The sequence below is a fragment of the Eleutherodactylus coqui genome, chromosome 2, assembly GCF_035609145.1.
Source record: "Eleutherodactylus coqui strain aEleCoq1 chromosome 2, aEleCoq1.hap1, whole genome shotgun sequence".
In the NCBI taxonomy this organism is placed as follows: Eukaryota; Metazoa; Chordata; class Amphibia; order Anura; family Eleutherodactylidae; genus Eleutherodactylus; species Eleutherodactylus coqui.
The window spans coordinates 176,560,202-176,576,190 of NC_089838.1; the positions used below are offsets into that span (position 1 = coordinate 176,560,202).

General features: G+C 40.0%; 1 protein-coding gene across 2 annotated transcripts in view; it reads left to right on the plus strand.

Moving 5' to 3' along the window:
* The window catches only part of PHTF2 (putative homeodomain transcription factor 2), a 107,833-nt gene that overhangs the window by 54,330 nt on the left and 37,514 nt on the right, over positions 1-15,989 (plus strand). For both annotated transcript variants that reach the window (XM_066591999.1, XM_066592000.1), the window contains 4 exons: positions 1,515-1,731; positions 2,030-2,188; positions 9,298-9,516; positions 12,996-13,124. In XM_066591999.1, the coding sequence (XP_066448096.1) occupies positions 1,515-1,731; positions 2,030-2,188; positions 9,298-9,516; positions 12,996-13,124 (724 nt within the window). The remainder of the gene's footprint in view (positions 1-1,514; positions 1,732-2,029; positions 2,189-9,297; positions 9,517-12,995; positions 13,125-15,989) is intronic.

Below are 15,989 nucleotides of genomic sequence, written 5' to 3' on the forward strand. Positions count from 1 at the left end.
TTTTGTGTTTTGTGAGTCATTCATTTGTAACCATCACCGTAATGAAAGACTTGGTGTTTGCGTATTCTCATCATTATAACATATGTTGCAGAATATGTCAGTTGTACAGTGCTGAATTAGTTTTAAAGGGGTTCTGTCATTAGAAGAAAAAAAAACATCAATACCTACCTATTCCTCCCCAGGCAGCCTTGTTACAGCATTACTCTCCTGGCTCCTCTAGTCTCCCTGGTCACCTCACCGCAACCCGGCTGGAGCCTCTTCTTCTTGTTATGGAGCATCCATTCTCTGCAGTCTTCTTCCGGCAGGACAGTGTAGGTTACGTCACCCGTGACGTAGTGTTCACCGCCTAGCAAGGAATGCCGAGCTATTGCCAATTCTGAACATTTGCGCCAAGAGTGTTCATACACTATTGCAGAGAGACAGCGCTCACGTGCAGTATCAGCAATAGCTTATCACTCCCTGCTTGGCGGTGAACACTACATCACTAGTGACGTAGAGTACATTGCCCTACAGGAGGGAGAATGCCAGCAATGTACGCTTCGTCACCAGAAGAAGAGGATCTGGCCGGCTGGAGGTGGGTTGACCCAGGGTACTGCAGGAGCCAGGAGAAGATGCAGTAAGAAGACGGACAGGGAAGGAATAGGTGAGGATAGAATTTGTTTTCTCCAATGACAGAACCCTTTTAAGGTACATCACTATTACTTGTGTTAATTGCACACAACTGGCTCATTTGAACCATATTAAAGCCACTTTATTGAAATATTATTTTAAATATGGTGTGTGATTATACATGTCACCTCTACCTTTTTTCTGTTTACAGCGTACATCATCTGAAATAGACTATAGATATCACAGTCCCAACTAAAGTCAGCCCAAATGACCAGACTATTAAACTGTTGTGTTTTACATTCACCCTTTGTAGGGCTCAATCACACAGGCATATTCGGTCTGTGTATTACGCGATGCTTAAAACCTACTAATTCTATTGGGCCATGTACAGCTGCATTTTTTTCAAGCATGTGAAAAAAAGCAGCATGTCCTATTTTGTGCATATTACACACCAATATAGGCTATAAGGATTTAACATACGCACCAAATACACATATATGTGTATTTGCTGTGTACCTCATATTACGCGAGCAACATATGCCCGTGTGAGTGAGAGCCTCTTTGGACAAAATTACTTTTCATGTTAGTCTGATCACCTAAAAAATGAATTCTTAGTATCAATACGATTAAACTGAGAATTCTATTCTACTGGGATATGATTTATAATCAATGGCTGGAAACCAAGAAGCTTTCATTATTATGTGATGGTCACATGTTACTTTAATAAATCATTTTAATTACAGTTTTATTTTTTTTAACCAACCCATCATCTGTTGTCCAGGCACAGTTGGGTACTCCATTACCGATTTACTTTCACTTTAGTTGTTTTTTTTTTTTTTTCTTCACTGATCGGATTAACGGATTCCTTTATTTCATGCTTAACTTTATGAACTTTTTCACTTCAGTTCAAAGAAAGCCAAAAATTCCATCGACAAATCTACAGAAACTGACAATGGTTACGTGTCATTAGAGGGGAGATTAACAGGTAAAAGCAGTGAGGATGGGGTTCAAGTGCATGAGCCCCAAAGTGAAGCGATCCACTCTGAAGAGACTACATGGGCGGCCGCAACTAACAGGACACATCAGACTCAAACCAAGACAATGTACAATAAAACCAAAATGGTAATTTCCTAAAGCTACTTCACAATACGCACTTATTCCTTATTTTCTATGTATGTTCCATTCTTTTGGCGCACACACTGCAGTCTGACTCTTCAGGGGTCCGTTGTGAAATTCCACCATAGATTATTTCTAGATTTGTAAATCCTGGCTTCACAGTATTTCCATATTTCTGTGAAATGTGTGGGTTGTTTGTGCAGATTAACCTGGAGAAATTGACACTTCGAATATATGTGAACTGTAGAAACCCTTGCATTATTTTATGCATTTCATGTTTTTCCATACAATTCTCAATATCCAGGACTTGCCGAGGTCCCCTGATAACGTCTCAGACGAGGTCTCCAGTGAAGATGACCCAAGCACAGGATACACGGCCCGGCGAAGTATGGAGCGGTCTCATGGTGACAACATGCTTAGGAACAGAAAGCCTCATCATTACAAAAAGCACTATACAACTGAGGTAGAACATCAGCCCTCCCCACTTACCTGTGTGCTAGGCATCTAGAGTCTACCCAGTTTTCTACCTTCACTGTATTACACTGTTTATTTTGGGTTATGAAGGATTTACAATGCTTTTTAAGATTTTGATCTTTCTAGTTTGTCAGTTTTTTGTGGGGCATGTAATGGATGATTAACCCCTTCCTCCCGCAGCCGGTTTTGGCCCTTCTGACCAGGCTCCGTTTTTCAAATCTAACGTGTCCTTTTAGGTGGTAAAAACTTAGGCATGCTTTTACTTATGCCAGTGATTCTGAGATGTTGGTGGTTTTGCTTCTATTTTTTGTTTGATGACAAATTATACTTTTATGTTTTAGTGGTGAATTTTAGTCAAGACATTTTTAAATTTAATGCAAATGTTAAATTTACATAACATTTTTGAAAAATTATCAATTTTCAAATTTTGAATGCGTTTAAGACCGATAATCACACCACACAAAGTACCGTATTTTTCGCTCTATAAGACAGTCAGTGTGTCTTATACAGCAAACGTACTGAAATTCAAGGTTGCGCAAATAAACTCACGATCGTGTGAACAAACGTGCAATCATTTACTAGTTCTCTCACCTGTACATTGCCGTCCTTTACTTACCGCTGATTGGTGGTGAGCGCCGGCAGTAACTGCTGCTGCTCCACCCGCCTCCACCAATCAGCTTCTTCCCTTCCTCGGCCTGTACACAGGTGCCACCATCACGGAGCTCTGCTGCTCCATCTCCCGGTACTATCCCCTGCACCGTCCCTGGGTGAGTTCTAAGTATTTTTTCCCTATTTTTCGCCTCTAATACGTTGGTGCTTCTTATCGTCTGCTGCGTTTTATAGAGCAAAAAATACGGTAGGTGGCTTTTTTAATATGTGCGCTGTATGTTGTACCGTTTTTGGAAGCTGTTTATTTTTTTATTTTGTACATCCGAGCGTGTAATTATAGTGGCAATTTTTCTAATTTTGATGAAATTATCCAAAATCTATTTTCTAACAGACCAGACCAGTTTAGCTTTTAGGTGACTTTCAGAGGCCTATATATTAGATACTTCATAAATGACCCCAGTTTACAAAGTGCACGCCTCCGTTTTCAAAAGGCATTTACAAATTCTGTGACTCATAAGGTGTTACACAGGAACTAAAGCAAAGTGGAGGATACATTTGAGAATTTTATTTTTGGTGCATTATTTCAATCTTAATATTTTCTGTAACACAACAGCAGATATCAGATAAACAAACTCCATGTTTATTACCCTGAGCCTGCAGTCTTATAGACATATTCCACATGTGGCCCTATTGTTTAACATGACTCAAACACTGGCCTCAGAAATGGAGGAGCATCTTGTGGATTTTATGGCCTCCCTTTTATTGGGCCAAATTTAATCACCATAGTAATTTTACCATCTATTACGCTGTGCGTGGGCTTTTTTTTTTTTTTCGGATAAACTGATCTTCTCATTGGTATCATTTTGGGGTGTAATTTAAGGTTCCTGATTTTATTTTTTGAGTTATTAGATGAGCTTTAAAGAAACGAAACACAATTTTGGCTTTTTTTTATTTTTTAAACCTATTCACTGTTGGGTTTAAGTGTTATCCTTACGGCTTATTCACAGAAGCGTATATCGGCGCTGTTTTCACGGCTGACCAATATACGCTACCATCTAAGCTGCGTTCCCCCTTCCCTCACCTCACCAACTCTCTTCCTCTCCCCTCCCGCTGTTTGCAATGGGCAGGGGCGGGATAAGTGTGGAGCTAAGCGCCGCTCCTCCCATTTCTGGCTGCAGACAGGGGGCGGGAACTTTGCTCCACCCTTGTCCCACCCACTTCCATTGCAAATAGCTAGAGGGGAGGAGAGAGGCAGAGAGACGGTGAGGGGAAGGAAGGGGGAACGCAGCTCAGATAATAGCGTATCGGTCGGCTGTGAAAACCATGACCTGTTGGGGATCCCTTAGGACTGGAGTTGAGAAACACTGGTTTATATGTTTATTGGTACATTCTGGTTGGAGTGCATGTGATTTTTTTTTTTTTTGGGATAATATTTAAGTGTGCGTGTTTTGTAAGATAAGGCGTACCAAAAAACGCAATTAAGATGTTTTTTTTTTTTTCTTGCACGTCATTGACTGTGCAGTATAAATGATATACTATCCTTACGATATATTTATATTTTTTTCACATAACTGTACTCCGTTATAAGCATTAGTTGTACTTGACCCTTGCGAACGAGGTGATGTTTTCATTTTGGGGTGCATTTGACTTTTTGATCGCTTTTTATTTCATTTCTTTTTGTGGGGCAGGATGATTAAGATCAGCAATTTTGACTTATTTTATTTTTTTTTAACGGTGTTAGCCATATGGGATAGATAATGTAATCCATTTTTTTATTACAGATTTGTTATGAACACATCGATTTTATATGATTACTATATATAATATAACATTTTTTTTTGTCACACTTGCTCTTCCCTAAAAGGGAACCGTTCGATCCTTTGGCAATACACTGCACAACTTGTGTAGTGTATTGTATTCTCTGCAGTCCTATTCATCACTGACAGTACATTCTGTTGCTGTCTGTAATGACACTGACCCTCACAGGTCTCTGTACATAGCAAGCCCAGAGTTCATGATTTGACTTCTGGTCGCCATTGCAACCATCGGCTCCCGGTGATCGCAGAAGTGCCGATGGGGTGAAGGAGGGACCCCGCTCTAAACCCTCTAGATTCCACTCTCTGGATTGGCAGTGGTATCTACAGGGAGAAATCACTAGGATCAGCACTGAGCTCTACCCATGTGCTTGCAGTGGGACACCTGCGATTCTCCTCCGCTTCTGAGCCCCCTGGAAATCAGCAGGGCTTAAATATGTGTTGGGAAGGGGTTAAATATGTTTGCCATTTAATTCTCACAAGCTTTCAATGTGTTATCCAACACAGTAAGATTCTACTTTTAGATCACAATCTCCATTATCTTGTAGCACAAACATGATATACTTGTTCTTGTTTTGTTGGTTATTGTAGTAGGCAAGTATAATACTGGGTTAGATACCTCCTGAAAAAGCCCCAGGGATTGTGATAAAATTTAAAGGGGTTTTCAGAGTTATATATATATAATTTTTTTTAAATTTATTTTTTGTTTGTTTTCTTAGAACAGCAGGCACTGCATTTCCCAGTCTCCCTACTGGTTGTATTTCAAAGCTGCAGTTAGAAATGTCGGATAGAATAAGAGATGCAGCACTGAAACAGTGGGGTCCATAAGCTGCGAATATAGTTTTAGTTTTCCATGTAGAAATTCCTATTTTTCAGCTATTTGCAATCTTTTTACAGGGGTAGGACATGTGCTAAGCGGCCATTCTGCCAGTATTGTACTGACCAGCACTTCCTCTTCCAGACTTCCCATGCTGCCTTGCACAGCTCTGCTCTAATTACATGCAAGGCAGAATCTGAATGGTTGCCCCTCTATTGTATGTGAAAATTAGCAGTGTCCTCATCTCATGTCCCTGTTACTAGAGAAGCCAAATGCCCAATGACAGGCAGTGGATTACAGAGTTGCTGGATGGTAGACCCTTCGTGCCAGCCACTTCAAACTTGTATTGAGTTCTTTTGTTTTACCACTGCAAGTCAAGTATATTACAAGATTAATAATACACACATAGGCTGTTAGATTAGCAGAAGTTAGTATCCATTTAAACTTGTTGGTACTGCACTATGGTAAAATACAGTCATTCTAATTTAAATGGCAAATACTAAGGAGGTTAACGTTTTCAATGCATTTCTATAACATTGATGCATTTCGATTATATGTAAATACAACAATTACATCACGTTACCTATGGCTTTGCAGTGGGTTATTTTTTTTTTAAGTGTAATTTAGTGGTGCGCACCTTTTAAAATACCAGTGCATCGGGTTAGATATCTCCTCTGTTTCATTTACTCAGGTTCATAACATTCAGTCACCGGAGAGGTATGGCATAATGTTTTATCTTTTGGCTTTAATTGCTGAAGCAAAATAATTTAATGTTCAATTAAAGATGTAATCTCTTCATATAGAAATTCCATTCTGTATTTCTTTAATTTCTTACTTATTACAACTCCTAATTTATGGTCCGACAATCCATGTGTTTAATAATCATTTTGGAAGGGGTCATGTCTAATTATTTTTTAAATTTCTATATGCCTTGCCCTTGTTTTATAACAAAAGCAGACGTGCGTGTGCGCGTGTGTGTGAAGTGGGAGAGGCTGTTCCTCGGTGATGTAGTTTCTTTTTTCTCTTATCCAGTTTTTACTAACTTTTTCCAATAACTGCATCTATTTCGTATATATCATTGGGCCAAATTCACAATTGGCAGTAGTGGTGTGACACTAAACTCTATGTCCCTAAAATATTCTAGATAAAACAGTGCATGTATTTCACCAGGTTCAGGTTTGTTTTGTTTTTTTGTTTTGTTTTTTTTAAATCCAGATCTACTTCTGTGAGAAGTGTGTGGATTGAAAGGGGTTTGTACAAAGATAAAGTTATCCCATATCCACAGTATAGGAGATAACATTATGATCTGTGGGGTCTGACTGCCGCGGTGCCCACTGATTCAGAGCACGGGGGTACTGAAGGTCCTCACATGAATGGAGCAGAGGTTGTACATGTGCGCCATCACTTCCTTAATTTCAATGGCAGTGCTGGAGGTTGTCGAGCACTTTTAGGCAGTTTCTGGTGCTCCCGTTGAAATGAATGGAACAGCAACACACATGCTCGACATCCACTCCATTCATGTGGGAACCTTTGGAACCCCCATTCTCGGGATCAATGGGGGTTTCAGTTATTCCCTAAATTTAACCCATCGTACTTAATTTCTTGTTAAATGTTATGTGACTGATTTTTTTTTCTTCTTATGGTTGATGGGGTAAAATACTGCATTGGACTGTTCTGAGAAAAAGCAAGGGGTGGGTGACTACCTCTGTGCCTCCCTGAATAATACTAGCCTCCTATGTGCCCCGAGAGAGAAAGACTGAGGAGGGGTTGGAATAATACATGCTGCTCACCACAAAAACTGATTAGGCTGCATGAATTACAGAGGTTGTTTTGCTCTACAGTCATGGATATGGGTGAGAGACCAGCAACTATTGTGAGAGGGACCTTTAGGCCCCCCTGGCTTAGGGGCTTGGTCCCAACCGCTACAAACCCTGTAGCTTCTTCAATGGGTGGGTTGAGCTGGGAAGCTAACAGGCTACTCTGCCTTAGCAATTTAAAAAATTTAGGGCAGAAAACTGAATCTTTATCCTAGTTGAAGGAAAGCCTAGCAATAACTCTGGATAGTGTGCATAACAAACCATATAAGCAGCAAGACTTTGGTTTTGCAATATGATCTTTTGGCTAAACGTTTTTAGAAGTGAACCTATAAAAAATATGCAGCAAAAAAAACTGCGTAAAAAAAAATTTCAACCCCTTTTTTTTTTTTTTTAAATTTAAAACTGCATTTGATTTTGCTGCTTGCGTGTAATTTTTTTTTTACCACTTCCCGCTATAGGACGTACATCTACGTCGTGCGCGGTCGGGGTATGTATGAAGGGAGATCGCGGGGCGACCTCCCTGCATACAGCGCAGGCACTGGCTGTTTATTACAGCCGACTCTCGCCGTCAACAGCTCCACTCAACTAATCGGAGCTATTCACCCTTTAAATCCCCCTGTCAGTTCTGACAGCGGCATTTAAATCCCCCGAACGATGCTCCGGAGTCCCGTACAGCCACCTCCGAGGAGGTCGCAGGGAGCCGTGTGGGTGTCATGGTAGTTATGGGCCTTCTGAAAGGACCCAGGGCTGTCTTGCCAGAATGCCTATCAAGCCATCTCCATGGGGTGGCTTGAATAGACTGCCTGCCCAATTGCAGCATGATGTAATGCTATGGCATTACATAATACTGCAGGAGCGATCAAAGAGTAAAAATCAGAACCATACAGTCTTACTAATTGTTTAGAAAAAACAGTAATAAAAAGTTCAACCCCCCCCCTTTGCCATATTTACAATAAAAGAATCTAAATTAAAAAACAATAAATATTTAGTATTGCTGCGATCTATCAAAGTAATGTATTATTTAGCCTGCACGATGAACGTCATCCGTAAAAAAAAAATAAAAAATTAAGAATGCCAGAAATGCGCTTTTTTGGTCACCATGTCTCCAAGAAAACATGCAATAAAAAATATTTGTATCGCCAAAGTCAAAATGTCATTGGTGTACTATGAACAGTGTAAGAGCAAAACACAAAAATTAACGTCACAATTGTGTGTGGGAGTTTCTGTTTCATCCCACTTTTTTTAACAGATTTTTCAATATGTTACATGGTATATTAAACAGTACTGATAAATAGAGATCTTCTCACAAAAAAGCCCTGTCTTAAAAACTGGGGATAAAAAAATGAAAAGGAAGATTTGAGCAATTTCTGGTCTTTAATGTGTTTTAACGGCTTAACATCTAGCTCGTAGTTCAACCTAAACATGTAGCCTCATCCTGACTGGTGAATTATACTTGGCATGTGATTTTTTTCTGTGCAAGCAAACTTAAAGGATTTCTTAACTTGATCTTTGTTGTATTATCTCTGCTATGGGCTACGGTATATTCTATTTTTCACAACTTTTTTAACAAATTGTCTTGCACATTAATTTTTGTTAATTTTCCATATCAATTCCTTCAATTATTCTTAATAAAAGCTATGTAATATATAGTTGTCCTTTTTTTTGTAAAACAACTAAACCTGTAATATTAATTGTATTTGAGAAATGAAGAAGATAAGTTTCTAAATCTTTTTTTTTTCCCCAAAAGAGGTATTATAACATCTTTGACTATGGCAAACAATTTAAAGTACTATATAACGGAGGTATTTATTTACTCTGTCCAAAATACTCCATTGATAGAATCCATACCTCCCAGGTTCCAGGGATATGTATAGATCACTCCTACTACTAAAGTACAATATTTGGAATAAAATCAAGGGATTTTTCGCAGGCTGCTAAGTTATAACCCTCTCCCTTTTCTGCAGACTAGGTTAAAAGATATTAAGAAATATTTATACTGGTGTATTACACAGATGTTGGATAATGAAAATAATTCTTTTAGGACATTCAAAAATCAGGAACCAGTTGTAGCTCTCGCTGCTCAAGTTCTCGGCAGGACTCCGAAAGCACCCGACCAGAATCTGAAACAGAAGATGTTCTCTGGGAAGACCTATTGCACTGTGCCGAATGTCGATCTTCATGCAGCAGTGAGACCGATGCAGACACCAATCATGGAAACTTGTGTATGAAGAGGGAATTCCGAGATGATCCATTTCACCAGGTACAATTGTTTTCTTCCTTAGTATAGCTGTTGTAATTTTTTGTGCTGGTATACTTATAGTATGTTTTTACTTTTTTGGGGTTTATTTGTAGATGAGAAGTAACGATAGAAACTTTATGTTGACACTAGCTGATATACCAGGCCTCACCCGAGTTAATTTAATACAAGTGTTTACGTGTTGTTTACACGGAAAATTTTATAAAGTCAAGGTTACTTTAGAGTAACCGTGATATAAAATATGTATACACATAGATGAGTGTTAGATTCTCCTCAGGCTGCATGTGTACAGATGTCCCTCTGCAGAATAGGCCATCCCACCCAGTCTCCTCATTTAGGACCTTAAGAACGCTTGCACCAAATTTCACACTTGTATGACACAGAGAAGTTACATTATATAGGGGTGCACTTACTTTTGCGCTTAGCATTGAATAATCGAGTTGTGACCCCTTTACTTTTCCCATTTGGTACCTAAAGAATGCTCCTGCCAAATTTCATGTTTGTAGGACATTGAGAAGTTAGAGAATCAGATTTCGTACATTACACAGGGGGACCAATACTTTTGCTCTTAGCATTGAATTTTCGAGCTGTGACCCCTTCATTTTTCCTATTCAATAAAGACCATCCCAAATTTCATGTTTGTACGACATCAGGAAGTTAGAGAATCAGATTTTGTACATTGCACAGGGACGCCAATACTTTTGCGCTTAGCATTGAATTTTCAAGTTTTGACCCTCTTACTTTTCCTATTTAGGACCTAAATGCTCCTGCCAAATTTCATGTTAGAGAATTAGTAGTCAGTCAGTGAGGGCTTTCACAGACAGATAGGCAGACTGACTGACTGACTTTTAACATTCAAATGGTATCTGCAAATCTTGAGTTTGTGTTCTAGTTTTCTTATGTTATAAGCCAAAAACCTGTTCTAATCATGATATACTATATACCCAACCTCATTTATATTCCTTATGACTGTGGTTTAAGATGTTATGGTGAGCATGAATGCCTAAGGCCTAATGTCCACGGGGAAAATCAGGCCCGCTACGGATTCTCCATGGAGAATCTGTAGCGGGTCCCTCCTGCCCCACGGACATGAGGCATAAAAATAAGAATTAACTCACCTCTCGCCTGCTCCGGATCTTCCCTTCGCCGCGGCTTCATCTTCTCCCCGTCTCGGCTGGATCTTCTTTCTTCGGCTCGGCGGATGCGCAGGGCATGTCGGTTGCGTGCCCCGCGCATGCGCCGGCCCGAAGAAAAATGATCCGGCCGCGACGGGGAGAAGATGAAGCCGTGGCAAAGGGAAGATCCGGAGCAGGTGAGTAAATTCTGATTTTGGTCTCCCACGGATCCGGACGGCTTCCATAGGCTTCAATAGAAGCCCGCGGGAGTCATCCTCGCGGGAGACCCGCACGAAAATGGAGCATGGTCCAGATTTTTTCATGCTCCATTTTAAAAAAAATCCCTTTCATTGACCATCCGCAGGTATTTATCTACCCGCGGGTGGTCAATGCATCCCTATGGGATGCGGATCTGCGGGCAGGAGAAGAGTTAAAATCCGCTGCGGATTTTAATTCTTCTTTTGCCCTTGGACATGAGGCTTTAGACTTTCTTGTTTTGTACCCAATCCATTACTTCTTAAAGTCCAGTACTTTACCATTTCAATCCTTATGGAATTACGCTCGGTGGCTATTTCAGTTGGGTATTAGTTCTGACATGCTTATATTGACATGGATCAATGACTGCTTTTCTGACCTTTGATTTAAAATAAGAGCAGAGGAACAATGTGGACATTCCTTCCAATTGATACTGTTTATAGTTATATTTTTGCAGAGCAGATTGTATGTCCCGCTAGGATAAAAACTATTTTAGAGTGAATGCATTTTTACATGATTAAAATACTGGGTGAATCAAAAGTCAGGGCCACCCTGAATATCTTCTGAACAAAAAAAAAGATAAAAGTAGGAAACTTTGTAGAACACTTAGGTGAGGGAAAACTTTTTGCCAATATGGTCGTGCCTGTCTGCCATCTTGGTGGCAGTCATCTTACATTCTGCCCAAGAAACTTCACTGGAAAGGGGAAAAATAATTAAAATGGAGGAACTGCATCATAAATTTCATAGGTGCAGTCGCTTTTTTAATACCTGCAACAATTCTGGATGATGTCCTGTCGATTCTTAATAAAGTTATGTTGAATTGTGTTATGGAAAACATTAATTGCATGTCTTTTCAGGTACCAGAAGATGCCATTAACTATCCAGGACCGTACCGAGTTGTTCCTGATCCTCAGTAACAGAAGTTCATGTCAGGTAGCCAAGGCTTTTTGTCAAGAAAACTCAGGGAAACGGTCAGTGAGCGCATGAGTCGTCAGGAAACTAATTCAGAAGTTCAGAAGAACTGATGGTTTCCAGGACAAACTTGACAACTCCTTGTCCTAGCAGTGTTTCCAATTCCCATATGTTGACAGCAGTGCTAGTTGTTTTCACAGAGTCCACAGAAAAGCACCACGCGACTGGCCAGGGATGAGAAACACTGCTTGGATGACCAGTTCTCCTTTTTTCCTAAACCCTACCAGTTTCCCTGAACTTGTGAATCAGTTTCCTGAGAGTTCATGCAATCACTGGCCGTTTTCTTGGGTGTTCTTGATTGAACGTCTCTGCCACCTTACATGAACTTCTGTTTCCGACCATCAGGATGATCTCAATTCTATCCTGGATTGTTAACGGCATCTTCTGATACCTGTAAGACGCGAATTAGTGCTTTCCATAGCACATAATTCAACATAACTTTATTAATACTCCATATGACATCATCATCCATAATGCAAAAATAGTTGCAGGTATCGAAAAAATGACTGCACCTATGAATTCATGATGACATTCTTCCCTTAAATCATCTATTCCAAGATCCCCTTTTCTATTGAAGTTTCTTTGGTTGAATTCAAAATGACTGCCACCAAGATGGCTGACGGGTACCTCCCTCCATAAGGCCAAAATGTGTTTTCATACCCATGTAAGTGTTCTACAAAATTTCCTACTTGCTCAGAAAATATTCTGGGTTGCCCTGACTTTTGAATCCCCCTGTATTTATTATATTTTAATGTATTAAGTGAAATTACTGTTGTATAAGATAATAAAGAAACGTAATGTGCAATAGATTGTAGGCTCACGTTGTATGCATCAATGTTTCATACATCTTTTCATATAGTCCTCCCCGTTTCTCGGCTTTTTTATTTTTTGTATTTCATCTGATTAAAGGCTAGCTATTTTTGGCCCCATTGACTACAGCATTGAAATATTTCACACGTAATGTCTAGACATATTTCGGCTTATTACATTTAACTGGCTTTATCTATGACCTGTATTGATCAGATGAACTTAGATTCCCATGATAATTGTTCTTATTAATTCACTAGGCTGGATTGGTTTCCCCTTGGCTGTGTGTAGTAAGAGGTAATACATTTTACAGCGTGTTTTCCTTCTTTATAGAGTCATTTACCTTGGCTACACAGCTCTAATCCAGGGCTTGAGAAAGTCAGCGCTATAGTATGGGAGGGCAATGACTGCAAGAAAGCCGATATGTCTGTTTTGGAGATTAGTGGCATGATCATGAACCGGGTGAGTAATAACCTTTTTGTACCTTAGAAAAGGTTGACTACAAATTGTGAACTTTTGTAAAATATTTCATGAACTAAAAACGTTTTTGAAGTTAAAGCGTTTTCAGTAAATAGAGCTCCAAAAAAATTCTATGAAATAACTAAAAGAGACTATCACCATGTATTCGCATGCTTATCTGAGGGCAACGCAAGATAGTAACAATCACACTGATTGCAGTGATATGTTTGCTATGTGGATCTGTGCAGTAGTTTGGGAGAAGCTTGCATTTTTATCAGTAGCAGCACATGCATAGAGGACTACTTAAAGGGGTTGTCCCGCGCCGAAACGGGTTTTTTTTTTTTTTTAAACCCCCCCCCCCCCCGTTCGGCGCGAGACAACCCCGATGCAGGGGTTAAAAAAACAACCCCCACAGCGCTTACCTGAATCCCGGCGGTCCGGCGTCTTCATACTCACCTGCTGAAGATGGCCGCTGGGATCCTCTGTCTCCATGGACCGCAGGGCTTCTGTGCGGTCCATTGCCGATTCCAGCCTCCTGATTGGCTGGAATCGGCACGTGACGGGGCGGAGCTACACGGAGCTACACGGAGCCCCATAGAGAAGAGGAGAAGACCCGGACTGCGCAAGCGCGGCTAATTTGGCCATCGGAGGGCGAAAATTAGTCGGCACCATGGAGACGAGGACGCCAGCAACGGAGCAGGTAAGTATAAAACTTTTTATAACTTCTGTATGGCTCATAATTAATGCACAATGTACATTACAAAGTGCATTATTATGGCCATGCAGAAGTGTATAGACCCACTTGCTGCCTCGGGACAACCCCTTTAAAGTAGTCCTGGCTATTCATGCACTGCAGGATGGCTATGCTCACCCCACTCTCCAGCCACTGATTGATTTGCTTTTGTTGTGTATAGTGAGTTAGCTGCCAATTATTGGCTGGAAGGTAGAGTGGGTGTGGCTAGGCTGTAGCTTATGAATAGGCAAAACTAGTTCTGTGCCTGGAGCGCTGCCCTTGCTTTAATAGTTCTGTGCTTTGCTGCTACTAATAAAATGCAAGTTTCTTCAAAACTACTGCACAGATACATATAGCAGACATATCACTGTAATCAGTGTGACAGGCACCACCTTGTGCTGATCTTAGTGAGGGCTTCCAAAACATGGTGACAGAAGTCAATGAACAAAGTTCTTTCCTATGACAAGAGATGAGTCTGGGCATATTACCTGTAGTTGATTTTCTCTGCTATCCTTCTGTTTTACCACTTCGAGGCCCCATTTTCAGCCGTGCAAAATGGACAACACAATATTTAAACTAGCGATCACCCATAGTGCATTAGTAGTGTTAGACTAACAATGCACTATATCTGCTCTCTGATTGGCCAGCACTGCTGACATGAACAGTGTTGGCCTATCACAGAATAGTGCAGAGTATGTAGTAGGTCATCATTTCATAACCCTCTTAGCTTTTTATTTACAAAACTGTCAAATTGTATTCAATTTAGGTGATTTAAAAGGGTATTCAAACCTTAGATATTGGTGGCATATCCACCTCTAGGACTCAACTCTTATCTCTAGAATGAGGGGCCACCGAGCCCCATCCTGTAAGAGGCAGTTGGTTTTTATGGAAGCACCCGAGCCTCCTTTGCAACACTGTTACTTTAACACACAGAGAAGTAAAAATGAGTTAAGTAAATGGTATAGAACAGAAAACTACACGGTTTCCATAACTTCTGAGTTGTGGAAAAAAGTTGGGAATCGGACATTTGTGGCATATCCTGTGGATATGCCATAAATATCGGAGGTGAGATTACCCATCTAAGTTTAAAAAGCAAGAAATGAAATACCATTTATATAATGAAAATATCTTCGCATTTTATCCGCTACAGACTTGTAGTTGTAGGTAGATAGAGGGCTAAGGTAGCTTGCTGCTGTCTTTCCTGGCACCCAGGCTAGTTTTTATGTTATCTTTTGGGCTTGGCCATCTCTGGAAGTCCAGTTGATGGGAATGGAGTGGAGGTGGGCATGCATGTCCTCCACTGCCACATACTGCTGGACCTTTGGACCACTTTGGGGCTGCTTACCAGCTATGGGCCGTCATGAGACTGTATCTTGAAGGGGCAGATTAGTGCTTTTTGTTATATCAGTATTGAAAAGTTAAAGAACTATGAAATTAGTGTGTATTTGTGTAACTGAATTATTTTAACAACTAAGGAAAGGCCAAAAATGTTCTTCACATAATATGGACATTGAACAGGCAAATTTGATTGGACTGCATTACTTCATAGCCTCTTGAAGGGGGTTGTCTCATGAAAAATATTGTGTTATAGTTTAAATACAGCCCATAATTGTAATTATTTTTTGTATTTACACTTATACCCAGCGAATTACAGTGGAGAGAAGCAAGACTGAGCATGTGTGAACAGCCTGGAACACTTACTGAGCTGGAGATAAAATAGAAACAGCAGATGGTGCTATTCTAACATTAGTCCTGGAATATCTGGGGATAGAAACATTTTTAATAAGTGTAAATACCAAAAATGTTCATTTAAATGCAGCCCATAATTCAAAACAATATATATATATATTTTCTTTAACACCACCTGTAACATGTTTCTGGCCTCTTTTTATGTTGCTTATTAATGTTTTCCTCTTATTTCAGTACTGAGGGGGTAGAATATGTAACTGGTATAAACATAGTAACATAGTTCGTAAGGCCGAATGAAGACAATGCCCATCTAGTCCAGCCTGTCAATCCTCCTGTGTTGTTGATCCATAGGAAGGCAAAAAAAACCCTATTATATGAAAAATTCTACAAAATGAAACCTAAAAAGTTGATTTTTTTTTTTTTCTTTCAATGTCATGATTTTGTAT